The sequence below is a fragment of the Gasterosteus aculeatus genome, chromosome 17 (genome assembly GCF_964276395.1).
Source record: "Gasterosteus aculeatus chromosome 17, fGasAcu3.hap1.1, whole genome shotgun sequence".
NCBI classification, from domain to species: domain Eukaryota; kingdom Metazoa; phylum Chordata; class Actinopteri; order Perciformes; family Gasterosteidae; genus Gasterosteus; species Gasterosteus aculeatus.
Genome location: NC_135705.1, coordinates 10874162 through 10901928, shown reverse-complemented (window position 1 = coordinate 10901928; position 27767 = coordinate 10874162). Strand labels below are relative to the sequence as shown.

The 27767-nt window shown below is 40.4% G+C and overlaps 1 protein-coding gene across 1 annotated transcript in view; it reads right to left on the bottom strand.

The window, feature by feature from the left end:
• Window positions 1–4469: 4469 nt before the first annotated feature.
• The window catches only part of scn8ab (sodium channel, voltage gated, type VIII, alpha subunit b), a 40490-nt gene continuing 17192 nt past the window's right edge, over window positions 4470–27767 (bottom strand). The window contains exons 10-28 of the mRNA XM_078092124.1: window positions 27051–27257; window positions 26691–26972; window positions 24704–25060; window positions 23418–23550; window positions 22817–23055; window positions 20949–21122; window positions 20382–20738; window positions 20083–20256; window positions 19689–19982; window positions 18019–18136; window positions 17692–17846; window positions 16960–17133; window positions 13676–13798; window positions 11905–12189; window positions 11764–11817; window positions 11538–11675; window positions 10996–11100; window positions 10608–10878; window positions 4470–9855 (exon numbers count right to left, since the gene is read on the bottom strand). Of these exons, the coding sequence (XP_077948250.1) occupies window positions 8690–9855; window positions 10608–10878; window positions 10996–11100; window positions 11538–11675; window positions 11764–11817; window positions 11905–12189; window positions 13676–13798; window positions 16960–17133; window positions 17692–17846; window positions 18019–18136; window positions 19689–19982; window positions 20083–20256; window positions 20382–20738; window positions 20949–21122; window positions 22817–23055; window positions 23418–23550; window positions 24704–25060; window positions 26691–26972; window positions 27051–27257 (4806 nt within the window). The 3' untranslated portion in view covers window positions 4470–8689. The remainder of the gene's footprint in view (window positions 9856–10607; window positions 10879–10995; window positions 11101–11537; window positions 11676–11763; window positions 11818–11904; window positions 12190–13675; window positions 13799–16959; window positions 17134–17691; window positions 17847–18018; window positions 18137–19688; window positions 19983–20082; window positions 20257–20381; window positions 20739–20948; window positions 21123–22816; window positions 23056–23417; window positions 23551–24703; window positions 25061–26690; window positions 26973–27050; window positions 27258–27767) is intronic.

The window sequence follows — 27767 nt, the reverse complement described above, 5'->3', positions numbered from 1 at the left end:
CATTTGTTCCAATAGGTTATTATTAACCTATTATTATTTCACTGGTCCATATTTATTAAATGTTCCTAATACTATCCTCTGAGGTTTTCCAGGAACAGGATTTAATGAACCTAGAGCCCTTTAGTCAATAAACAGTAGCTCAGTTTAACCTAATTAAACAAATAAGAGGTAAATTAACCATTCCAAATCTACACTTGCGTTGAAATGGAGCAAATATTTCTAGAAGAGTATTCTGAACAGCAACAAATGATTTTAACTTCATCTAACTCAATAATTTAATCAGTATTCTTAGAAAATAGTCCCCTGATCCATATAATCTCTACAATTTTAAATTTTGAATTATTAAGAAATAATGGATCACCCAAAATTTTAATTTCTCTTTCAAGGATTTAAAAAATGAATATGTTGAGTCTGAATTGTATAACTGGTATGAAATAAGACCATGCGTGTTTGGTCCAGACCCCATTAGAAGCTCAAAAGCGCATAGAATAAAAGAACAGGAAGAGCAGAGAAGATGCTGACCTTCTCCTCTTTGACTCCGCCCTCTTTCCACAGCTTCATTGTGTGGAGGCCGGAGGGCAGGCGCTCGCGTGTGACAGATGTCCAAAACTTTTGTCCTTTCAACCACAGTGAATTCAGGACTGCTGCAAAGTCTGCGTAATTCACAAAACTGTTTTACATACAACTTATCTTTAACTATAATGATGCTTAGCAACAACCGCCAAAAGTCATCTTAAACCTCCACAACCTTCCTGCCATTGGCTATAAACCTGCAATCTTTATTTAAAACTTTTGCTCAGCTTCTAGTCCCATATACTACTCTCATCAGACTCACGTATCATTCTTAACACCTCAGCACAGCACGGCACACCTCAACACAGTTCTTTTCAAAATGTAAAAGAACTGTGTTAGATGGCAAAGTTTATCTTTAAATCTATTTCACTTTCAAATCAACTAAAGCTCCATCGCCAAAATAAATGGTCTCTGCTTGTTTAACAATTACGGTAATTTCTTCTCCAGCAATAGTAGTGGCAGATAACAAGAATAACAGTGACACCTACAGGGGATTATTAAAAAGTACCCTATTATAAAATAACTAACCAAAACAGTTTTGCTAAGTCATTCCCAACGTGTAATAAAGAGGAATCTAAATATGATGATCCGCACAGACGTTGGTTAAACACATTAAAATAGACAAATGGAAAAGTATTGCTTTTAGACTTCCAGGTTTGCATCTTTACCTCTTATTTCAAGATGTTGTCCTTCATATCTCTCCTCCGTCTTCTTCTTGTCACTTCTCGGCTGGGTTTAAGTTTACGTTTAAAAGAGGGATAGCTATGAAATTAGGTCTCTTGCGCCCGAAAGACAAGCACATTTCAAAGTAGTTTTTGTTTTCATGTCTTGTTGAGTCAAATAAGGACAAACCTACTAACTAAATCTTGTTTGTAACTTTATTTTTATATATATACTCCACCAGCCAAAGGGTTGTACACACGTTCTCATTGAATTGAATAAGAAAATGTGTCTAAAAGTTTGACTGGTACTGTACATATAAGACTCTTAAACAAAATAAAGAGTTTTTTGATAAAATAACAGTTGGGCCATCCCAACATTTGAATAGATGGGAATTGCCGGATAACATTTTTTGAATGATCTGACATGTGTCATGGAATTCATACAATTATTTTAAAAAGGAAGAAATGGACTCAAAATGTCCACGTCACGTCGTCGACACATATGCAGGCAAAGACAAAGTCCCACACTTGGATGCTAATGGTTTGAATGTAATGCACCTGTTGGAAAGGCTTGCGTACATATCCCTCAAAACACTTAAGTATAAGTAAAGTAGGCTAGAAGCACTTGAACAAGTTGTGCTCCACTTTAGTTGAAAGCAATCAATATCAAGAAAAGGATGACCTCATCTGTCTATACACTTTACACGGCCCATGCCTTTTAGAAATATCCCTACAGCAGCACATTTCACCATTTCTTTTAGTAGCAATCATAGTATCACATTTTAATTAACTCAAATGTTCCACTTTACTAGACGAGACCAGCAATGCCTCTCTGTGTTTCACCAGTACTTTCCTCTTGGCTCCCACCCAGTAAGACATACTGTCCCATTGCTAAGCAGCTTGTCTAAATCCTGCAAAATATTGCAGGTTTACTGTGAAGAGGAGAGCTGCGGATGTATGATCATAGAGATTTATGTTCTACATTTCATTTGTAATATTTTAAGGGTAACAGTTGGCGTGGTCACTTCAGGCCCCTCTTGGCCTGTGAGGGGCTCTTGTGTTCTTGAGGGCCGGAAGTCATGGGTCACTCAGAAATCTGACCTCTGAGCGTAAAGTAATGAAATTCCATTTATGTCCATTTACAGGTAGCCTAGATGTATGATTACATTATTGTAAATGTACAGGTTAACCAGTGAAGAATGTAGAACGTATTGTGTGAGGCCAGGCTACAAAATCTTGCTTTTAACCTCTTCATTCTAATTTCAAAGATTCAACAGTAAGCCCGGGTTACTTCTAGAAGACTTTACTTTTTTGTGCATGTTGAGGCTTTTAAAATAATAATAAAAATAACAGATTTTAATATTTTCCTTCTTCTTCTTCTCTTCTGTTGGTTTCCTAGGATATCTCCGGCCCAATTTTTAATCTGTAGAAGTGATGAAGCAGTCTTGAGTTATTTCCTTAAAGTCCCGCTAGAGGGTGGTAGATAGCTGTGGGAAGATTCTGAGGCACCATACTGTCTGCTGGAGTGGTTACAGCAATAGATAAAGGCTGTAATGTCTGCACAAGGATGAATAAGACTAATCCCAACTCTAAGATGGATCGGGCAGCGGACGCCCAAATTATGCAAACAAATGAGCATAAATGTATCACAAGTTTTGATTCCGATTGGGCCAAACAGAATTCGTTTCAATTCCTTTCTCAGCTAAAGAAACAATGTGAGAACTAATGAGCTCAATACAATATCAGGCCCACTCCTTCATTCATGTACCTGTGCATTTATATTTGACCAACGCACCTCGTTGTTCCTCTCATCTTCTGCATGCAGAACTGACATAGAAATAGAAAAACTGTAAGTGAACAACCACAAACTCACCCACACGCTTGATCACAACAATATTGCCGGTAACATGTAATTGATTCCTTAAAGAAAACCTCCCTCTGTATCCTTTACACGCACCTCCTTCCCTCCCTGCCTCCCTCACATAAACTCAGACAGCCCGGCAGATCACACCAATGTCCTACTTAATCCATTCCCCACTACTGCAACCAAGTCCTGCTGTTCAGATGGATGCAAGGAGGACATAAACCTAAAGGGGAAGAAAGACAGAGCATGCGTATACTGAAGAACATGTTTAACATTTTGATGAGAGTCACACATTTAGAAATATAGAGTATAAAGCAATAAACATGTCCTGCACATTTATCAAATAAATGTTTTATCATCATCCCAAATTCTTTTTAGATTAAAATACACCAACAATACAATGGCGATGCCCTTCAGACGCATGCAGCACTGCAGGTAGGAGATGAACGATAAATCCAAACCAACACATAGCTGTCTACTGTGTGCCTGTGTTCATTGCTCTTGTTTAGTTTTCACCTTTATGCTGTAGCTCACTTTCCCTCTGCTTGCTTGCTGTGCTTAAGGAGGGTGCTATACGGTGCACTGTACCGTCTGAGCCTATTGGGAGCATGCTGCTGACTCAGCCCAGGCCACTGCATTCATCTATCTGCACTGCAGTGCTGTCTCTGCTTACTCCCCCCCCTCCCTTCACTGCTCCTTCCCTCATTCAGTGCGCCACCTCACACACACACACACACACACACACACACACACACACACACACACACACACACACACACACACACACACACACACACCAACAGAGGAGAGGGGAAGAAAGGAAAAAACACATGCACATACACACACGCTTTAATCGTCATTTGAGTGCTGCTGCACAATGACACACCCAACCATCAATTCGAATGCAAATCCGAATAGAGACGACGTGTTTCAGGCATTTCTCTATTTCGTGTTATTGTTACTTAAACCCTTTGCTGCTCTTTCTCTGTCCCTCCCCGTCCTGTGTTGCTTTCAAACATTTTCTGCCATATTTGCAATCTAAACAAGTCATTTTAGCTGTTATTGACCAAAAACCGTAGCAATGTACTGTATTGCTTGAATAATAAATATTTATATTGCGAGTTATCACTGGGAATGTGGTGTTTAAACAAAAACATCCATTGCCAGACATGGAACACATTTTGCATGATGAAGTGACTTAATTAACCAAAAACGACACCAGCCAGAGGTGTAACTGGAAGGCTGCTTTATTGTTTGGAAATAGATTCGTGCTCAAATGAAGATATTCTTTGACTGACTCTCATTTAATCGTCCCATTTGGTTGCGCAACACACGTCTTCTCTCTGACTTTTGGTGGCAAAAGATAATGACAGTCAAAAGATTTTATTTTTTCAGTTTGCCTATTTTCAGAAAAGAAAAGAAATTTATCTCAGTCATGCTACAAAAGAATGGCCTCATATACGATTGTTAAACCAACATTTGGAAAATGAACAGAAAGAAAAAACAGAAGGCAAGCCGTTCCCTTTACTAGCCCAAGAGCCGGTAAACAGAACACACAGAGAGAGCACTTGTACTACATGACTCTAAAAGATGTTAGTCCAGACAGTCTAATCTAGGTGGTGTGTTTACAGCTTACAAGTTAATTTTTGAACTCAATACATTGCTCTATCGTGCTCCATTATAATTCACCCCCATGGGTTTTCGACATCCTCGTTGCTGATTTCATTGACAGACTAAATAGGAAGCTAAAAGGCACGTGCCGTTAGGAGATATTGCACCATAAACAAACAAACAGACAGTTAAGACAACTAACCCTTAAATCATTAGATATAGCATATTGAAAGTGACAGCAGACTTAAAAATCAACTCCAAACCGCAGCAGTGTGTTGAGGGGAAACATGGAAGAGGGTTAGAGCTGAAACGAGCAAAATATTTTCACACAAAATGAGTTGTGGCTCATACTGGGGCACACCGGTTAACCACAGTTGCCTGTCGAGGGGTTCATGTGTTTCTGTGTGTGTAAGTGTGTGTGAGTCCTTCCCTGTCTGCATTATCTTTGTATGTACAATATAGGAAACTGGGGGCAAGACATTGTCAAACATGTACAAAAGGGTATGCTGGTAGTGCAATCCTCTCACCAAGGCAGGCTCCACAATTCTCAGCAAGCAGCCAGTACAACACCATGCATTGTACGCTGGTACCCAGTGTTCAGAAGTCCTGGGCAGGCCAGAGTTTTGGTTATCCTCTGAACAAACCACAGGGAGAAAGAAGCATGAACAGTTACACTCTGTGGTTCCGGTATCACTTCAATGCAAGGAGCGGACAGGAGAGTATATATATATATTAATATATATATATATATATATACATATATACATCTGTTTGCATGTATATATATATATATACATACATATATAAGTTATATAGCTCTGTACGTATGTACTGTATTGATTTATACAGTTTGAAATACAGTTATTTTCTCTTACTCTTTTTTTGTGAAAAGTGACTAAAAAAATCTACTCCATCTAACAAATGTCTCACAGCCTAACAAGTGCACATGGGGTGTCAGCTGGAAGCCATTCTATTTACGGTTATAAATATTTAGTGTTAGATTAATAGCTGTAGTTTTTTTTATAATCCTGTATTTACAAAAAACTACACATGCCGTTAAAATGAAATAATATATTACATTATTTATAGTTTCTTAGAAAGTTCATTGTTCGCTTTTGCAGATTGTGCCCTATAGAACATGGCCTGAACTTTTACTTTATTTTTTTCCCGAATGGATGAATATTGGTCTATTTTTAAGTTTGTGTCTCTAGTACGCATCTGTACATCCATGGTGATCTAGGAGAAAATGGACGGCAGTTGCTTTTATGCTTATCATTCAGAGTTTTATTTGGTTCAAGGTAACACCCACACTGATTTTGGAGATCTCATGCAGCAACTGGACCATAGAACTTGAGAACGGATGAGGGAGTTATTCATAAACAGGAAGTGACATCACTGCACAACAGGAAGTGCAAAAGCTGTGGTGTGGTGCTTAGGCTCACAGTACCATTAGAATGCATCCAGTGCTCTGTTGGTTATTTGGTATTTGTTATGCATTAGAGCAATATGACAAAATAATGGCAAATGAGAGGCTCAGAGCACATGTTGTCCAATACTGAAATCTGGGGCGTATCCTCTGAGCATGCCACTTCTGTGCGCTACTCAAACCAACACATCCCAATTCGCACTCATGAAATCTCCTTTCATCCTATATCTGTGATTGCTATCAGTTGGGGGGGACCTTATAATTGATTTTATCGAAATGAATTGAGAACAGACTACTGTCCATAATAACTAATCCACAAATGTAATCTGCTATCAATATAAACGCTGCCCTTACAAGCAAGCGAAATGTTGCTTTTTCACTGAGATGCCTCTAGTCATATAATTCTAAGCGTCATAAGCAGGAAGAGCCCAACTGGCGCCTGACCGGGCAGCTGCCTGGTTGAGACCGCCAGCCGAGATCATAGTCCATCAACGCGGCATAAATCATAAAAGAGTAAAGCATGATTTCATAAATACTCCCATCACATTCACTTGCATTTTGTTGCAGAGCTCATAATAGTACATCTATAATATCTCCTGAGAAAAAGGGATGGATTTTTCAAGCATTGCATACATTTCTAGGGTCTCTCTGTCTAATAATGACAGGGAAAAAACTGAATGGGCAGGGCATACTTCACCCAATCCCACCGCGTGGACAAAGGGCAACAAGGGGTAACAAGGCAGATCTCTTTGGCTTCTCCGAACACAATGTTCTCATCACCATTCATCATTTTTCCGTTTCTCGTTAAAATAGGATACTACTAACGCCCGACAAATATGTTCCAGCACATGACCGTTTCCATCAACATCACCTTGGATGGGGCTTATAAAAGTGTGTAAAGTAAGACTCATTAGCCACCAATACCACAACTTACATCAGGGGGGAAACAATTAAATACATAAAAACAAATACATACATAAGTACACACATACGTAAGATACACAAGCCCAAATTATACAATCATGAAAAGTCTTCTCAGCCCTTTCAGAAATGTCTAACCACCGATAGAGAAACATCAGAATTATAATGGAGTTTGCCATACCTGTGAAATCCCCACCAACCACTTATAACCGACTGTAGAACTGCCCGCTCCCACAAAACTAAAGGCAGATGGTATGAAACATTACATAGGTGCATACAAATTATAAATATATGTATTTTAGTTTCAAAGTCTTGCGTCTTTGAAAACATTTGAGTCCAAATTAACAAACATTTCAGTCCCATGAAACACAGACATCCGTTTCCACTTCTTACGCACTCAAAATCTCCCGAGCAGCAAATAAATTGTTTGGATTACACCCGCTGATCCACTATTGTGGCCTCATTCACCAGCATATACCATTCTTCTGTCTATGGAGGCTATGTGTTGAGTAATGAGACAGAAACACTGATCCATTTCAGATTATCAACCCCAATATCACTTATCTTTGTTAAACAAATTACTCTGAACTCTGAGCTTTCAAATTTTGACAGACTCAATCTTACAGTTGAGCCACTGTTGTGGACTGAGTATTAGTGTCTTGTGGACTATGATAATTCATGCAAGATTTCTGATCAAAACATGCCATCATGCAAGTCATTTCTATGCATTGAACAAGCACAATTATTTATGTATTTGTTTGGAAATCTTTCTGAGTAAATGTAAGCCCTTGGCCCAAGTTGACCCCATAATAAACAGACCCTTAACCAATTGGTGTGAAAGCCCATGTAAAAAAAGCGTTTTGATGTGGGTATAACAAAGATAAAATGAGTAGAAGAGTTAAGTGACATGGGCAAAATGTTGAATATTGTTCTTTTTTTGTCTGTTTGCATTTTTGCTGCTCAAATGAACATTTTCTAGCTTTAATAAAAAGGAAAAGTACTTCCAACACTCTCTGTCATTTGTGTCTTTCACTCACCAGCCATCCTTCTGTTTGCTCTTATAGAGTGGCTGTGTCATTTGCTCCTCTATACACTCAAGTACTTAATGACACAGGAGCACTCGTGGCTGCTTTAAGCAGAAAATTCTTCTGCAACAGCAGCATCCTTGTTTTTCCTTCACAACATTGTCTTCCATAGGAATCCATTACTCGCGTCCATGCGCTGAATTCCTTTAGTGTTTTTTCGTGTACCTCTTGATGTAGAGTTACTTGTCTTATCTGTAGACCAGTGGTAAAGTGAGCAATCTGCCTTTCAGCAGACAAAGACATTTCCTTGTCTATTTTTCATTCCCTTTTGTTAAGATCAGTAGTCTAGATACAACAGTGTCACACAGTATGGTAATTATGTTTGGTTTGATTGAAGTTCAAGAATCTTCAAGCTGTAACATATCAAGCTGCTTCCCTCTGCATCAATATAAGAATGAAGTCTGTAAACAAAATTATTGAGTATTATTCTTTTCTGACTTGCAAATTAAATAATCTGTACATCTGTGTGGGTGAGTTTCCTCTCGCTTTGCTTGAAGTTACAATATTATAATTTCGTTGTTATTACTGTGATTATTATTCCAACTCTCTAACATTTCGATTCCTTGATGTCTTTTTGGTTTCTTCCTTTCTCTTTCCTTCCTCCCTTGCCCTCATCGTTGTCATCCTCTTTCTCCTTGTCAGGTTTGGTTACACTGTCATAAGAGGGCAGGGAGGCAGTTGAGGGAGTGCCCTCCTTCTTTTCCTGTTCCTGATTGTTGCCGCCACTCTCCACTTTGTTATTGACTGGTTTGCGCTTACAGATAAAACCCCGCCTAGCCAGGTACGAACGGTAGGCCCTCTGAATGATCCTGGCCGACATATCCTCCTCCTTGCGCCTCAGAGTGGTGGTGATTGGCTCATAAGAGACCTTGGAGGGGTTGGCGGCCACAAAGCGCTCCTCCATTTGCTGCCTCAGCATGTCCAGCTCGCCACTGTCTCCCAGCACGCGCTTCGTGAAGGCAAACAGGATGTCCAGGCAGTGGATGCGGTCACCACTCACCATGGGCATGTCCATGGCGATCAGTTCGATGGTGTTGGGCTTGGGGATTCGAAGTGGGTGTTCAAGTGCATCAGCAAAGTCAGAAAGCTTGGAGTAGGTGATGAACTGGGACGCATCAGGGTCAAACTTCTCCCAAATTTCATAAAAGGTCTCAAAGTCGTCTTCACTGAGCGGGTCGGCACTCTCCTCTGTGGCCACGCTGAAGTTCTCCAGGATGATGGCGATGTACATGTTCACCACAATAAGAAAAGAAATGATGATGTACATTACAAAGAAGAAGATTCCCACCGAGGGGTTTCCACAGTCTCCTGTTGCGGGTGTGCCCGCATTCTCCAGCAAGGGGTCGCAGTCTGGAGGGTAGTTAAGAATGGGCAGCAGCAGGCCGTCCCAGCCAGCTGACGTCGTAATCATAAACAGGATGATCATACTGTTGCCGAAGGTCTCAAAGTTGTACATGTCATCGATTCCTGCTCCGTGTTTCACATAGCCAAAGTTGGACATGCCAAAGATGGAGAAAATGAACATAACCAGGAAAAGTAGGAGGCCAATGTTGAACAAGGCAGGAAGTGACATCATTAGGGCAAACAGTAGAGTTCTTATTCCTTTGGCTCCCTTGATGAGACGCAGGATTCTGCCAATACGAGCCAGACGAATCACCCTGAAGAGTGTTGGTGACACAAAGTACTTCTCAATAATGTCAGCCAGAAACATTCCTAAAGGGGACAGAACAGAAATGCAGCATAAATTTGGTTAAACTCTCACTCTCAATTTTATCACTCACCACTTCACTAAATACACATTGCACTACTATGCCTTTAAGCCAGAGTGGAACATTCTCAGTTTCATTCAATTGTGAAACAATTCAGAGGAACCAAATTACAAAACAAAGTAAAACACGTTTATATAGTGGATAGTTATTTAGTTTCAAAGTTTCAACCAAAACTGTTCCCAGTTTAGATAACCAAGATTAATGGCAAACATATTTTCTACACACATTGCTGTTCATGGAGCCCCAGAACTGTCAAAGGGCAGAATGAAGTTATCAGACGAGTCACAAATATGACAATGCATTCTGAAATATGATCTGCTTAATAAGCATACTCAAGTGTAAATTAAATATAAAGCTTTAAAAATGTCCCTTAAACTCAATTCCATTGGGAAAAAAATTGTCAAGCCATCTCGACTCATCTGATAACTTTCTTTTTTAATGTTTTGTCTATTAGGTTGTAAAGGGGATAAGCATAAACAGAAAAAATATGTCAGAAAAATGAAGTGCATGGCTTCAAACCATTCGAGTTAAGTCACCAACATTTTTTTTTTCATTTGTGTGGAAGTGACCCGTGTAACCGATATGTGCGGACTTTACTCTTAAGGGCCATTAATATGGGAACGATGTACGTTAATTCCAAATAAGCAATGTCACACTTCCTTTCCCGTTCATGAATAACCGTTTTTAAATACTTGCCCACGATTGAAAGGATGACCACAACCACGTCGAAGATGTTCCAGCCGTTGGTAAAGTAGTAGTGCCGCAGTGCAAAGAGCTTCAACACAAACTCGCAAGTGAAGACCACAATGAAGATGAAGTTGACCCAGTAAAGCACTTCCTCCGTCTCCTTTGTCTGATCGTCTGTCTCCACCATCATGGTGACCATATTGAGACAGATCAGAATCATGATGGAGATGTCGAACACTTGCTGTGTCACAAAGTCGAACACCATGCCCTGGAAGCTGTTCTGAGGTCAAAAGAAGGGGGAAGAAGGAGAGATATTTGGATTCATTTCCATAATCTTTTAAACTTCAGATACAAAACAGTTTTGACGTAAAGAGAAAGAGTACGAAACTATATTTACCTGAGGCCTGGGTATCGGTTTTTGTGGTTTCTTTGACCCCAGTTTCTTCATGGCATTGTAGTATTTCTTTTGCTCTTCCGTCATGAAGATATCCTGACCTCCAAAGTGAAGGAACAAAAGCAATTTGGTTACAATTTGCAAATAATTAGATCTCTCATTTAAGTATGAAGCCAGATAAAGTTAAAAGTTGTATGTGACAATATTTTAAGAAGATCAACACAAAAAAGTGTTTATTTTATGTGTTCACAGCGTCATGTTGCCTAAGCCTAAAGTAATTACTCAGTATTTTGGGGAAATAGGCTTACTCTTTATTGCTACCATTCACCTCTCTCGGAACAGGAAATGTGAAGCTACAATTAGAGGCCAGGGTGCGTAGCTTAGACTGGAAACAGTGAAATGGCAAATGCGGCTCGGTTTTTCCCTTGTTTCCAGTCTTCATGCTAAGCTGCCCGGCTGAGCTTTCTATCTATTTGACAGAAATGAACGAGGAAATGATCTTTAACATCTGGCATATAGGAAAAAAATTGGAAAATAAATCTTATCTTTTTCTTTTGTTGGTTGAAGTTGTCAATGATGACACCAATGAAGAGGTTCAAGGTGAAGAACGAGCCAAAGATGATGAAGATGACAAAGTAGATGTACATGTACAAGTTGTCCTCGTAGATCGGCTGGTCCTCCACCTGTAAAGTGGTGAAAGAGAAAATCTGTACAAAACCGCTCAAATATATGTTAATAAAAAAGTCTGAATTTAAACTGCAAAAAGCGTACCTTTCTAGAATCTATTGCTGCGTACATGATGTCCATCCAGCCTTTAAACGTTGCCTGTTTGGTGGGCAGACGTGGCATTAGAGAAAACAAGCGGAACACTCATTGGAGAAAACAAAATGAAGTGACGGAACAAATTCTCACCACTTGCAGGAGTGCCAGGTATCCTGCGCCCACATTGTCAAAATTGATTTTGACGTTTTTCCATCTGACCTCAGAATAGTTTGCATTAATTAGTGCAAAACACTCTGTTTTGTTGTTGACGACATCAGGGAGGAAGTTCTCCTCAGCGGTCTCGTTGTAACAGTAGTAATACTTTCCAGCAAACATATTGACACCCATGATGCTGAAGATGAGCCAGAAGATGAGACACACCAGCAGCACATTCATGATGGAAGGAATTGCACCAACCAAGGCATTCACCACAACCTGAGGAGAACAGCAAGAAAACAGCGCCGCTGAAACGACTGCGTTGTGTGGTCACACACAAATATCAACACATATACATAGAAATGCACGTTCTTTTCCTCCACTCAAGGCTGTGAATGAGTTATTCGTTTTCTCAGCGCAACATGAAGCCCATCACAATAAATTAGTCATTGTTTGATGCACTTATGACATTTTTGAATGAAAACAGAATGTGCTCAACGTTGACTGAGATCATTATTACTATAATCAGGGATGTCAACAACTAACTGTAGACATCCCTGACAAAGTGTAGGTATTCTGAATTAAATTGCGAAGCCAAAATAACATTTAATGCATTTGGTGATATAATGTATCAATTTTTTATTCAATTTAACATGGATTGTTGACTGTCTGCAACTGCTACAGTGTTACAAATATTGCCAATTGAGCATTTGATTGGGACATTTATGAACACTTCTGCACCGAAGCAGTGTGTGTATGATGGAGGAGATAAAGCTATGTGCATTTCCAAATACAGAAGTGCAACGGTAATAAAGAACCAATAAAAGCAAAACTATACAGGAAAATTCTATTTAATACTCTCTTCAATTTCTGATTTATTTCCAATAATAAGGACAAATATGATCAGTCAATATAGCTGCTGCAAAATGATGATCATGATAATCACGGTAATGAAATTCACTGAGGAGTAGTGAGCAAGGATGGCGAGGGAGGGGGAGGGGGGGTATGCAACCAGAAGTTTTTTGATCTTCCAGTGTGACAATGCCGAAGCCAAACGTTGATAAGATCAAATAACAGGACACTTGAGGGAGAGCAACAGTCAGAGGTAATTGAGCTTGCGAACTAAAAATATGTGTTTTTCTGCCCAGCAACAACCAGAGGCTGATCCAACCAATCACAAATAATGTAGAAAATCAGAGTAGAAAGAATGTAAGTCTTTCTCAGTAAAAGCTCAAGTACAATGATCATCTAGGGGTTTACATCTTCTTTGTCTATCACTGACAACTGGGATGTATGGCTGACAAACACTTCAACTGGCTCAGATTGGATCAGTCTTCATGAACCTTGTCTAGCAACTCGGTTTTGTGTGATGGTCCATACCAACCTCTAGTTGTTCTCTCAGCTGTTACACTTCAGAGCTGAGTGATTCGAATGTGTTGCTACATTCAGGTCAAAATCCCTGTTATTGTCTAGTTTTTCATAAGGCGTAGGACGAATTTTTACGTTTGTTTTTTTTTCAATGGATTAATCGCTGCAAATTCATTAAATATGAAATGAAATATGATATATCAAATCAGATGCATTATTAACATCTGAGATGATCTGCATCCATGCAAAAAGCTTCTAATTAATAAAAGCTTTTACCTAAAAAAAAGACCTTCAGCGACATTTTTATGAATTCCTCTTTTGCCATCTCAAGCATGCGTTGATGCTTTTCTTTAATCGGCATGCAGAAAGACCAGCTGTCTGGTATCTTAGGTCTTACCCTCATCCCTTCAAAACGTGACAGGGCCCTGAGGGGCCTCAAGGCCCTCAGTGTCCTGAGTGATTTAATCGGGCCTAGATCGGAGTAGCCCAACGCATTAGCAATAAGGCTGACTATTGACACCTACACAGATAGGGACAGAAGGAGAGGGGGAGACAAAGGGAAAGGAAGAGAGGACCCACATAGTTAGAGGGGATATAGAGAGAAAGGTAGGCCCTAAATATACTGTAAAGACGGCTGAATGGTTATATACAGATATATATAAGTACATATATAATTGTTATATGCGTAAGTATATGTATCTGTATAAGGTTAAACAGGGGTTACTGCAATAGACAGAGGTCAATAAAGTGCACACGGCCAAGTTTTCTTTTTTCCTTTTTTATCTGCTTGTTTGCTTAAGTTTGGTTTAGTTTGGCCAGCCAGTCTAGCTTGATAACCAGCTTAACAGCACAGTAAGCACACCTGGAAAGAAACTTGTGGTTGACACAGTGAGAGGGAGAGAAGATAAAGAGTCAAACAAAGGGAAAAATTAGAGGAGAGATGTATTCACAAACACTAAATCAATGTGACACAATAATATGCACACGATACACGGTACAAAACAGTACAGTTTCCACACCAGAGAGCATCTTACTTAAAAAAGGGGGAGAGAAAACGCAGAAGGTTGAGGACAACTTTCAGGGTTAGAAAAGAGAGGATAACCTGTGAAAGTACAAGTCCCAACACAGCACACAAACCTTACCCTGGACCCTCACCGACCCCTCAGTCCCTCCTGACAGCTGCACAATGTCTCTCTTAACTTAAAGAGAGACACAGTTATAGGAACCTGCTGTGAGAGAGAGGACAGGCCAATATTAGGGTAGAGACGGAGAGTCAGGATAAGATATCTGCACAACACACGGGCCAATTAACTGCAGACTATGTTGAGATTCAGGCATATTTTAGGTATTCTTTGGAGAATGAGGAAGGGGTTTAAAAAGAACTGGATAGAACCACATAATCGGGAGAATTTAAGTTATGTCTATAAAGTATGCTTTTTACAATAAATGGGAGAAGTAAGATGCTGTCTACCTTCCTACCCATCAGAAGAGACAAGTCACATAAGTTGAAAGTTACCAGCTGTGTAATTCTTATTATGAGTCTATCTTCTTATAATGAATAATAATTCACATTGATGGTCTCCTGAGGATGAAATCAGTTGTTTTTTTTTAGAAATAGTTGGACTATATAATAATATAATAATTTCACTTTTTGCTAATACAGATAGTTATTCACAAAGATAGTTATTCTTATACCTAAATGTTTTCAAGAATCATTAAACACTAAAGTCTAATTAAGATACCTACTTTGAATGAATAGTTACATTTTAATATAAGAACGCTAATCATCACATCATCAGGGAGACAAACTACAGGTATACATGTAGTAGCCAAGCAGTGTAGCTACGCCTCCCTCTGCTACCACATATGCTGCAGACACAAACGCAAACGTTTTTTTAAACCAAAAAGTGATGTAGGAAACAACCCTGCGTCAGTTAAAGCTCCAAAGCTTTTTATTAAGGAATTTTACATAGAATTTAGATTTATAATTCATTTAGGCCCAGTTCGAATTACTTGTTTTTTGTTTGTTAATGTTTTTTTTCTAAGATATGTATGAAGGTGGTCCTTATTTACTTTTTTAAAAATAAGCCTTTATAACCCTGTTCTATTGATTCTAGCAAGCATAAATTGCTACATGGTCTCAACAAATAAATAACTAGTGGCCGTTGTTTCATTCACTCTACCAAAAGGTTTCCCATTGGACATGTACCATGAGCTTTCCTGTTGTGCTGCCACCATCCACCATCCATTTTCCATCCATCCATTCTTATTTTCAAGGGGATGAACCCTTTTAATAATTGAAAGACCCAAAATTATTTCTTCAGCGCCCCCTCAAGATAGTGGACACGCTTGATGCGCTCTATTCCTAGTTTCTCTCAGGGCCGGTCTGTCCCCTGACGTAGTTCATCATGCAAGTGACTCCTTGTGTGTTTCAGGCCTGCTGCGCCCCTCTTCAGTCCCTGGTGAGCAAACCTGTGATGCATCAGAGGATCAGCCAAAACCTCCATATAAACTCCTCCTTGTTACGTTATGAGGAGGCTTTTTAGTTTAGCACCGTCAGGCGTGTCCGGTTGAGCTCTGATAAACGCGTGCGTTGAGTCACAGGAAACAGAAGTAGGAACTTGGCAACTCCTATACCGCAAGTGTGGGTTTTGGTACTGACCAAAGCACAAGTTCAGAAAACCATCCGGAAGCAGAACATACATTATTGCATCCTTATCAGGTGACCAAGGATGTTAATGTTGAATCACAGACAGACTGGCGCCTCACAATCAAGAATCACTTGAGAATTGGTGGTTTAGGGATGATGGACAACTTATACACAGATACATGACTCAGCACAACATAAATCACGTTATCAAACACATGTGAAAGGATTAGTACAACAAGAAAAAATATGATCTCTCAGAATATATTCAATATCATTAGGGGAGAATAAGAATGTAGTATTTGAGATAGTTCACTAGTTTTCGTAATTGAAGGGAAAATGAACGTCAAAAAATCAATTTAGACATTTGTTTGCACAACAAATGATAGTAACCATTACTTAATCAAGTAAATCAAGTACATAATATAGTACAGCACAATTATTTTCACTTGGAAATTCAGATTACTCCTATGCATGTTTGCAGGGTTTCATTTTACTCAAAAATCATAATAAAAAAACACATATAAAAACTTGATTGCGATCAAGGATCTGATTTCACGTGGCCTTAAAGCACACATGTGCAAATAAAGAAGGAATGAAATTTAAGGGAAAGGCTCATTTGACAGGAATGACAGAAAAGGACAAACCATTTGTGTGGACCATAGGAAGATTAGCGTAAGCTAATCAAGATGCAGTAAATAAATCAATAAAAAAATATGTGCTCTGTAATAATAATTAGTAGGGAAAATACTAAATGACTCAGCAGTCCAAAGGTGAGTAGGAGCTCCGCAATGTATCTTGTCCTGTAGATCTTACTGTGTCAAAGCAACTGTTGTGATGCTTTTATGGAGCCCAAAATTTAAAATGCCAATTTACCAAGTAATATCGTTCAATGCCGTATTTCCTTACGAAACAAACTCAATATCAATCCCCACCATTCTCAACAGTAACATTTAAAAGATCAACCAATATCTAAATTGTTTTGTTGCACTACTAATTCAGTATACACAACAATGGTTTGCAAGTATACTTACATCCACAATGAAGAAGTCTAACCAACACCAGGCATTTGTGAAGTACTTGACAAAGCCGTAGGCCACCCATTTCAGCAACATCTCCAGAATGAAGATATAGGTGAAAACCCGATCAGCATACTCCAGAATGATCTTGATTGTCTTCCTCTGCTCAATGTACACATCTTCAAAGGCCTAAAGAGCAGCAGAGACGTCACATGGACAAAAGTGTTTTCAGCATTAGCCATTGATACATTACACATTTTGATGTCACCAATGAGTAAACTGTGTATTAAGTGAAAAATCTTTAAAATGGCCTTATAAATTGCATGATAATTGCCATGGAGCCAAACTAGACTGATCATTCCCAAAGCTCTTCCATTCTCCACTGCCGATATCCATTCCTCGCCACATAAGTGCTTTGAGTCGGCCGCAGGCCTTTCCCTTACAGAAATCTGCAGAACTAAGCTAGATTTTGCTGGTTGAAAGGATGGTGCATTACAGCACTTTGCTGTCCATTAGCAACAATCATATCTAGAACAGTTGCAGAAGAAAAGCACATATGCATATAAGGTTTCACTGTCTCTGAATGAATTCCCCATTCTCATTATATTTATTCTGTTGATTCTCTTTTTCTTTTGTGAAGTACAAAGTAACTACTGATATGTGCTTCATAATAATAATTAGAAGCACTAGTTTAATATTTATGAGTTTAAACAAAGTAGAAACAACCGTGTGCATGTGTGCTCCTACCAGGGCTCCACTGCTGAGCAGGATCATAAAGATGATGAGGGTTTCAAACCAGTTGTGTTCTACAATCAGGTAGCAGGTTTTCCTTAAGAACCACCAGTGTTTTCCCCAGCCGTGAGTGATGGGAACATCGCAGCACTTGTATTTGGCCACACATTCTGTATGACAAATGAAAACCCAACAGAAGAAACGGATGCATTATACTACCAAGGACACAATGCTTAACGTGTCACAGCTGCATCAATACAGTATATACAATCTTAATATTAATAGTTATTGTCTGTTCGTTGTTATTATTTACCCCAAAATCAGGTAATTGACAATACCTACCGTCAGTCCAGCAGGCTTCTGGGTCAACATATTCCTCAACTACCTCCACCACTGCGACGTCCTCCACATCAGGCTTGATGTCGATTGTGCTGCCCTCAGACGAACTAGTGTCATCAAGCTGGGACAGGCAGAGGACCAAAAAGATCAGTTTAACCGCTGATTTTGTCTCTGAACATTGCAGGCTCAGCAATGAGATGCAAAAGCATATGGATACGGCCCACTGCCAGTACAGTCATTACATTAATGTCCTTTTGGGTTTAAATAAATGTCATGATGTGTTGCTAGAGGTATACGTGTTGTAGCCATGTAGTGCAGCTAAGTCTCTCGCTGCCGCCGCATATTCTCCATATTCTGCACATTGAGTTACAGATTCAGAGGGAAGAAATTAAACTTGACCTGTGAATTGATTGCGCTGATAATGATGGTCATTGTTATACTGGCATAAATTTAGATTCTTCAATGATGAAGGATACATTTATTTTTGATGAAATAATTGGACAAACCAAACTAAATAGCCATTTCAGTGCAGAAAAAATGAATCTGCTAAAAATAAAATACAAAAATAATATGTACAATTTATACCAATGAAATATTTGGTATGCATATTAGTGTTTTACTACTGTGCTAAAATAAGGATGCCTTGTAAGGCGTTGTGAAAAAACCTGTATAATTCTTATTTTTAGACAATAAAACAATGGCTTGACGCAGCTCACCTTTAACAATAAATAATGTCATATTGTTTCTTAATGCAGTGCAAGGTGAGGCAAGAAAAACTAATGAAACAGCAGACGTATTTTGATGAATTAAACACAAACACATGCAGCCAATTCAATTCACTAGACAGATTAAACTGCACTTTTTGGTTTTAAATCATTAGCGACGGACCGCATTCACACTCTTTTCTGCCCCTCTTCTATTTCTCTAAACCAAATAGACAGATGGATCCGTGCTAGAAGCACCGTGTGTGTTTGCTCCCTGCAGTGTACCCTCTGGCTGGTTGTGGTGCAGGGAAGATTGTTGTGGGGTTGGTTGAGGGAGCTCTATGGAATATGGACCTGGTGCAGGTACAGTGATGCTGCTGCTGCTGCTGCATTGCCTTCTGTTTTCCCACCACAAACCAGGTCAAGGTGACACACACAGCAGACTGCCGTGCATGCTTCTGGCTAACCCTTCTCCTACGTTCATATTATAGTAGACAGTATGTTTCCCTGTCTGTCTTCTAGTCAGGGCTTTGTCCGTCTAAACTCAGCAGTCAGGCTCAGTGTTACAGCTCTTCTGTCTAAATGGATGTTCTGAAATGTCAAGTAAACCAAATGACTCCAGTGTGGCAGCTCAGATCAGTTCTGCTTAATGGATCAAAAGATGCCATGTGGGCACAAACCTAAACAACCACCGGCATTTTCCGCTGACTTATTACATCACTTTATATTACATGATTAGGTCACATATCTGGTTGACATGGATGTATTGTAGTATTTGTTAGGACCTAAATGTATAAGCTACATTTCTAAACTTTTGACATATCACAGCTGTGATATACAGTATCTCTATCCCGCCTTCCAGCAATCATTCACTCAAACAATCATAAAACACTTAAGCAATGATATCACCATTACCATCTCTCAGCTAACAGCTGCATTCTCATATTCTTACCAGTCCTTCCTACTTACATCTTTACTGTTCTCCACATCCGATTCACTGCTGAAGTCTTCCGTGTTAAGGTTCTCAAAGTCCGACTCGCCAACAGCGATCGGAACACAGACAGTGAGGTTGGGGTTGTGGATGAAGGACATGTAGTCCTCATCGATCATATACTTTCCCACGCTGCTCCCAATGCCGCTAGTGGTGCCATTGCCATTTTTAGCATAGTCCAGCTCACGGTTGATGTCTACTGTGTGGTTTGCAATGCAGTTGAGCTTCTTTTCGTACATTTCATCCAGAGGCTTCTGTTCATCCTCTTCAGGCTGCAAACACAAATTCAGGTAACATTAAACTCGTTACATAGTTCTCGTTACAAAACAACAAAGAACTGGTCATGCAAGCAAATGTTTAACTAGGTGGTACCTTCTTGCGCAATGCGGCCACCAAGATCCGCATGTGAGCCTTGAACCAGGCGATCCCTATCTTAATGCGGACAACCGCAAGCTGCAGGTTGTTGGGCTCGCCGTCATCATCTGTGGCAGCGAGGTTGTCAGCACTGAATGAGCTCAGTAGCAAAGCCAGGAACAGGTTCAGCACCTCAAAGACAAACACCAGATACGATTGAATCAATGCACTCATAGTAAATGGATGGTTAACACCTGGGAAACTACGTTGGACTACTCCTATAATAGCTACACTGTGAAATATTTGTCTTTGCTTACCACCAGGTTTCCGATGACCATGACCATCATGAAGACGGTGAGACACATGGTTTGTCCAGCCACCTCCATACAGTCCCACATGGTCTCAATCCATTCCCCACACAACACTCTGAAGACGATCAGGAAGGAGTGGAAGAAGTCGTGCATGTGCCAGCGGGGCAGTTCACAGGTCGCGGCGATCTTACACACACAGTCCTTGTAGCTTTTGCCAAACAGCTGCATGCCCACCACGGCAAAGATGAAGACGATGATGGCCAACACCAGGGTCAGATTACCCAGAGCTCCCACGGAGTTACCAATGATCTTGATCAGCATGTTTAGGGTGGGCCACGATTTGGCAAGTTTGAACACTCGTAACTACAAGAGGAGCGGGACATGAGATTATTACACAGTTATTCACATTTGAACAATTGTTTTATTGTACTTAATATTAAAATTCGATCACAGCAATCGTCCAGGCTTCCAACAAGGGTATGCCATTTGGTCTAGCACACAAAACATCTATATTTTAATAACCATTAGGGCCATGAGTAATAAAGGCATACATTCCTGTATTCTTCCACTCACCAATCGGAACGACCTGAGCACTGACAGACCTTCCACATCAGCCAGTCCCAGCTCAACTAAACTCAGAGTCACAATGAAGCCATCAAAGCAGTTCCAGCCTTCCTGGAAGTAGTAATACGGATCCATGGCCACCAGCTTGGCGAACATCTCCCCAGCAAAAATGCCTGTGAAAACCTGTGGACCCACACAAAACATCACATGAAGTTATTTATTTTCTTATTGAAAAGGATGCACATTGTAACAAATTCATAAATGTGGATTAACATTTACACTTTTACTGTAGGTAATGTAGAAAATTGTATGATCCATTTCATGGTGAAACCAGATGATATGGGTGCACAACATGTGTAAAACAATGGAATTTCAGTGGTACTTATGAGGGCTTTATTTGTTGGACCTTTTAACTACACCTGCCAGGGCGGCATGATGCTACCGTTGAAGATGCACTGGAAAGTAACAGGAGCAGTATTGATAATCAAAAGTTATTTTCATGGGCTTAGTTGGGGGTTCGCTGTCTTGTCTTGATTTAAGAGTTAGGTAAAGGGTGAAGCAAGATGTGCCGAGCAGGCAGACACGAGTCTGACAGGATGGGGAGTCAGTTTCTGTCCTGGCTGAGGAATGCAAGGTCTGCGGGTCAACTGGCAGATTCGCCAGCCTAAGGGGGGTTTAGAGACACACCAACACTATTCAACATACACACTCTGTTCGTTGATGTCATAAGTCAGGAGTCTGGACATTGGATGTGACCGGATCTTTAGATGCGGGAGGTGGAAGGTCCTCCTCTACGCCAGTTTAGGGCCAATAGAAATCTTTCCTTCTCTGTCTTTCAAGGGTTATAAAACATGATGTTCTTGCTGATGTTAGTTAGTTGTTCTTCCGGCCTGTGTGCTGCCTGAACTGCTCCTGCCTTTGCAAACGTAACGCTGATACTTGACCTGTGATCTGACAAATAAATCTCCCAGAACGAGAGAAGTTGTTCGGCTGAATTTTTGATAACCCCGACCAGGCTCCAATTCTTGAACACGTATTCTTACAGTATTGAATGATGCAGGTTATATTTTCCTTAATCTTTCAGTTAATTCAGTGCAGAGAAATAGTGTTTTTTTCCATTGCATTTTTCTCGATATACTGCTGATTTAGTTTTTCTTAGAGCTAGTACTCCTCTGACAGGGCAAGGTCATAACACGAGTTTTTAGTCACATATTGTTAACCCAACCGATAATCATGTGCCCAATCAGTGAGAACACCAAATGATTCATACTGCACCATGATACATCCCACGGATTCCTCTGACTTCTAGTTGTGTTTCATTCCTGACAAAATGCCAATCCACATGACCTCATTTCCTGTCTTAGTACTGACACTGGGCCAATTCTGTTGCCCTCGGACAGCTGCGATACGGTGAGTTTTGACAGCAAGGGCAGACCACAAACAAATCAAAATGTCTGCCACAAATCTAAAAAACAGTCTTGCACAGATCAATAGTGTTATTGCCATGAGTGCTATTTTGTGTGTGTGTGTGTAAGAAAGAGAGAGATTTAGACAGAGGTCAGTAGAGAACAGGTAAGTAGGATTTAACGGAAGCAGGAGAGTGACCTGAGTGTGCGTGAGTTCGGGGATCACGCTGCCTGGCTACATAAAATGGAACTAAATCTTTAATGAGACCCCATCAGAGTCTTACGTATGTGTATTCTTAAGTGCACATACCAAATGATGCATTGATTTATTGGTTTGAGGTTAGCTCAGCTAGGTGGGGCAAACCTGCTGTGATTCTGCAACTCCTGAGAGGGATGAGGTTCATGGAAACATTTACAAAGGCAAATGCAAGTGGTACAATAAAGGACAAAAAAAGAACAGCAGTTTCTAACCAGGTTGCCAACAGCAAGAACCCCCTCAAACTGTTCAGTCATGGGGTAGTGCTCCATGGCCATGAAGAGGGTGTTGAGGACAATGCAGATGGTGATGGCCAGGTCAACAAACGGGTCCATGACGATCAAGTAGACTATGTGCTTGATCTTCAGCCACATGGGAAAGCACTCCCAGATGAGGAAGGTGTTGGCAAATTTGTACCAACAGGGAGGACACTTCCTCTGAGACTCCTCCAACTCTGCAGGAAGAGGTGGCGGAGAAAGAAAACAAAACTGGTGAGAAAAACAAACCATTTAGGAGCCTGCAAAATGAAAATATCATATTGAGGTGTCACTGCAAACAGTGTCTAGTACCATGAGTGGCTTGAAAAACAGGAAAATGAAAAAATCACAATCTGCCCATTCGCAGCTGACATTAGTTTGATAACAAAAGATAACTTTCCTACTTGCAATTTCCATATCTACCAAATCACAACAGCACGTATAACAAGAATGCATATTTAACTACAGGTGTAAATGGAAGGCTCCTTTGATGTATTTATCTCAATACTACAGAGTCTAAATTCAAAGAGGTAAAAGGACACATGTGCGCTGTCTGTACCCTCTAAGAGTGTGTTGGTGACTACGCTCATCTGACTATTGGCTCGGTCCTTTCCTTTGAAGGAGGAGTTGAGCTGATCCACGGATACCATGAGTGAGCCAGAGCGCTTCTTCTTGATCTCCACGTCGGAAGTCTGTACTCAGAGAAAGACACAAAGATAGTATTCACATGAATGCATACATATTAAAACTCATGAGGTCTGCTCAGAAGATGAAAAACACAGTAGGATGGATGCAGCTTTTCACATCTGATCATTAAATATTTCTACAACGTAATAGTCACCCAAAAAAGTCATTTTTCTCATTTAAGCTTTTCCAGCAACATATCATCAACCCACTTCTAAATCATACTGTCAATTCTCAAATAATTGCCTTAATTTATCACAACCACGGAGAGAACCACGAAAACTAACTGTTATTTGAAATGGATTTTAATTAAGCAGCCATTGTTTAAGTACTGACTATCATTTGAGAATTTACGGTAGAGTTTCTGAACCCTTCGTCTTTTCCAGTGCACACAATTGCTCCCTCCCTTAAATAAGGAACAGTACACTGCATGCAATGACATGCATGTCGATAACAGAGGGGAATTCAAGACAGCACTGCTGCTACACCATGCTACGTTTGAAAAAGAGGTGAAAAAGTAAAAGCAAGTAGAGTGCTTGAGAATAAAAGAGGGGTTGACCATGCTAGCTAGAATGAGGAGAAAAATTGCTATCGAAAGAAGTTTCTGATTTGTTGTCGCACCATCAAGTGGCTCAAGAGCGGAAGCTAAACGAGACCAAGAAGAGAGGGAAGAAATAGACATAGGGGTAGATAAAGTTTTGAAAACAGTGTGGGCCTGGATGTGAGAAGCCCTTTAAATCAAAAAAAGTAAAAGTAGGGAGTGAGGTTTCTTTACTTAGTTTTAATCATTTTAATAAATGACAACCACCGTATATGAGGTGAGCTGGTTGATATGATTGTTAGGGTAGGCGTAAGACGTAAGATCATGTTACATGAATTAATCATAATGATGATGGTAAGGCAGAGAGTTTGTGGAAACCGTTTCAGTTGGTTGAGGCCTTCTAAAGATGTTTTAAAAAGAAGCAGGGAAAAGGAGCATTAGATTGTGATGAAAGTGTAAATGTTTGTCAGTTTAGGATGAAATAATAAGACAGACTTTAGTTATTCAGGGAAAGGACAAGGGATCTATTTAGAGCCAAGGGAAAGAGGTTTTGAAGCTGCAGAGACTGGGGCCACCGCCATCATGCCTAAACTGTATTGGTGTCCCATGGACGTCCTTACACTGTCATCAGTGGCTGCCTTATCTATTTTCACCTCAGGCAGGAGCCGTCTGCCGGGCCCAGGGCCGATGAGAGACACCACGCCATTGCAGTCCACCGTGCTGTTCCTCTTCCCTCCAGAGTGGGGTGCCAGTGGGTGGATTCGGGACGAGCCCTGGCTGTAGCCGCTGTAGCTGTTTCGGCGGTAAGGGATGAACAGTGAGCCTCGGCGGTCTTCGCTCTCCTCTACTGTGCTGTGCTCGTCATCTGCAAACTCGTTCTCTGAGCCCATGTCCTTGGAACGGCCTTTGAAGCTGAAGATGCTGCTGCGGCTGTTGTGGCGCGACATAAAGGGAGAGCCTGGGATGCTGAGTAGTGACTGAAGAGGAAGAAACAGGTGCAGAAGGGCAGAGTCAAGGAGTTGTTAAAAAAAAAAGCTGGAGCTTGGGAATGAGTAATAAAAAGGACAAACAAGGTAGAGAGGGACTTAACAATTATCGGACTAGAGGACATGGAAGGAAAGAAGGATAAAGGCACCAAACATATCAGTGTAGTTCGTATTACATGTACAAAGGCTAGACGGAGTGCCCTTGAACTCAACTACATGTTATCACAAAATGAGTTGATAAGATTAACAATGATAAGACGAAAAAAGAGCTTTTGTCAAAAGTCATGCACAATCACTGTTAAACGATGAGATCTGCATTATTGCAATACAGTACACTATAAAAAAGCAATGATACACAAAATGAGTTCAGATGCTTTCATAACTCATGAGTTTTTCTCTTTGCTCTGTGAAGAAGACAGCAGGTTTAGTCCATTGCATTGTGGGATCATCACACAATATTACCAAAACAAACTGACCATGAGATATATGAAAAACAATTGGGATCATTTTCTCATTTTTAAATGAAATAACAGAACATAATTTCAGCCCAATGCATGCGCAAGGTTTTGATCTGGACCACAGCCAGTTGTTTGTTCTATCCTAATAATGTAGTGCCGTTTAGTTTTGTTTAAAATCTTGTCCAATTTGGTTCAAAAGAAATCTTTCATTTCAATGAAAACTGTTTAGCAAAATAATTGTGTACATTGGAGTTGACAGCATACAAAAGCCATTCACTTTATTAGGTTTGTTTGTGTGCCGTTTTGCCGTAGTCTGAAGCGGCAAACGAACCATCTTGCTAGAGCCGACGTAAGGGAAGATCATTGAGGAGAAAAATAGAGAAGGACCGGGAACTGGTCAATGTAGCCAAGGCAGTTGAATAAAAAGATGCTGCCTGATCTTAATCTAAAACACTCAAAGTGATGGACACTGGGTGAGGGAGGAGGAGGAGGAGGAGGAGGAGAGCTGTCTACAATGCAAAGGAAGCAGCACAAAGAATCTCCAGATGGCTGCAGCTTGTGGGAGAAGAGCCAAGGGCGTAGCTAATGTGCCACTAAGACACAACCTGATGCCTGATCAACATCACCTGAGTCAAATTGAATCAGGACTGCAAAAGTGGAATACGGTCTTTGTCTAGGCCATATATCATGTTATTCCTAATCAATCGAACATCCACACAAGCAAAAGTGAGCATTTCAATAATAATCCTGGGAACTGGAATTAAACATTACAATTAAGCTCTTTGCTGTTATTTGACAACCATGAATAAATAAAATAATTTGTATAGAGGCAGGTAACAATAGACTTAAAGTTGTTTCCAGAACTGTAGAGGCAGCGGAGGTTCCAACAGCATATCGTGATCATTGTGAAACCACATATTGTTTTCTGGTCAGATCGATAAAATAAATGATCTTGCTGGATCAGGCAGTTCATTGAGAAGGCTGATTGGAGAAGGCCTTCAAGAGGAAACTTCCTTTTAGGCACAAACTGAGGCCTGATCTTTCTCACATTGCAACATTGTAACATTGCAAAGAATGTGTTTTAAAGCATCGGTAGATGTTTCTGCACATGCTTTGTCGAACAGCAGTCTGCGTTTACTGTATAGTCTTTTTGCTAACTTTACCTGGTTCATAATGGATGTCTTCCTCCCCAGCCGGCTTCCTGGAAAACGAATGGTGCTTTTCTTGCTGCCATCGTCTGACTCAGACTTGACAACCTTCTCGGTGTCCCCCTTCTCTTTCTCCTGCTCTTTCTGACGCCATTTCTTCTTGCGATTACGGCGCTCCTTGGCACTCTTGGAGCTCAGTTTGGAGACCTCGGAGGAGCTGCGGGACAAGTGCCCTCCTCCTTCATCTTCTAACGCAGCCTCCGACACCGTGCCTGCAGATGTTGCCATGGCAGCAGCCTAAGAGAAAACAAAGCCATATGATAATCCTGAACCATGGAACAGGTAGAGGTGTATGGAAGAGAGGGTGAGACCAACCTGTGTTTCCTCTTGCTGCCTTTTGAGCTGCTCCAGCATGGCTTTGAATTCAGCCTCTTTCTGCTCCGCCTCCTCCATAGTGGCCTGATTCTGCTCCTCATAAGCCATAGCCACCACAGCCAAGATGAGATTCACCAGGTAGAAGGAGCCCACAAAGATGACCAGCACGAAGAAGATCATATAAGTCTTCCCTGCAGCTCGCAGAGTCTGACAGACAAGCAGAAACAGATCGATTTTTTTCAAAGGTGCTATATAGATATTCAAGTATAGGTGTTAAGTCCGCCTTGCTAGTGCTTCTATGTATCGTGGCTTTCTTCAAAAACCTCCCGACAGGGAAGCACCCTTTGAGTACCAGTTTCAAACAAACATGAAAAAACAACAACGACAGTAACAATATCTGCCCAATTAAGTGGATCTATTACGGCCGGGTAGGGGCCGGTCTGAAGGAGTAAGAAATAAATGCAAATACAATGTCATGGCAGTGCGGTTTAACATTACTTGAGCATATGTTGTATGTTTTGTATTTGAGCATATGTTGTATGTTTTGTACATGCATGGTGCACGGCACAAAGAGCAACAGAAAGTGAGTCAACAAAAGAAGGCAGAGATGAAATACTAGTTTAGTTAGCTCTTAAAAGATACTGTACTGCAGATACCATTAATGTTTCTCCATACACAGTACATACCAATTTGCAAAAAAGAGGAAGAGAAAAGTAT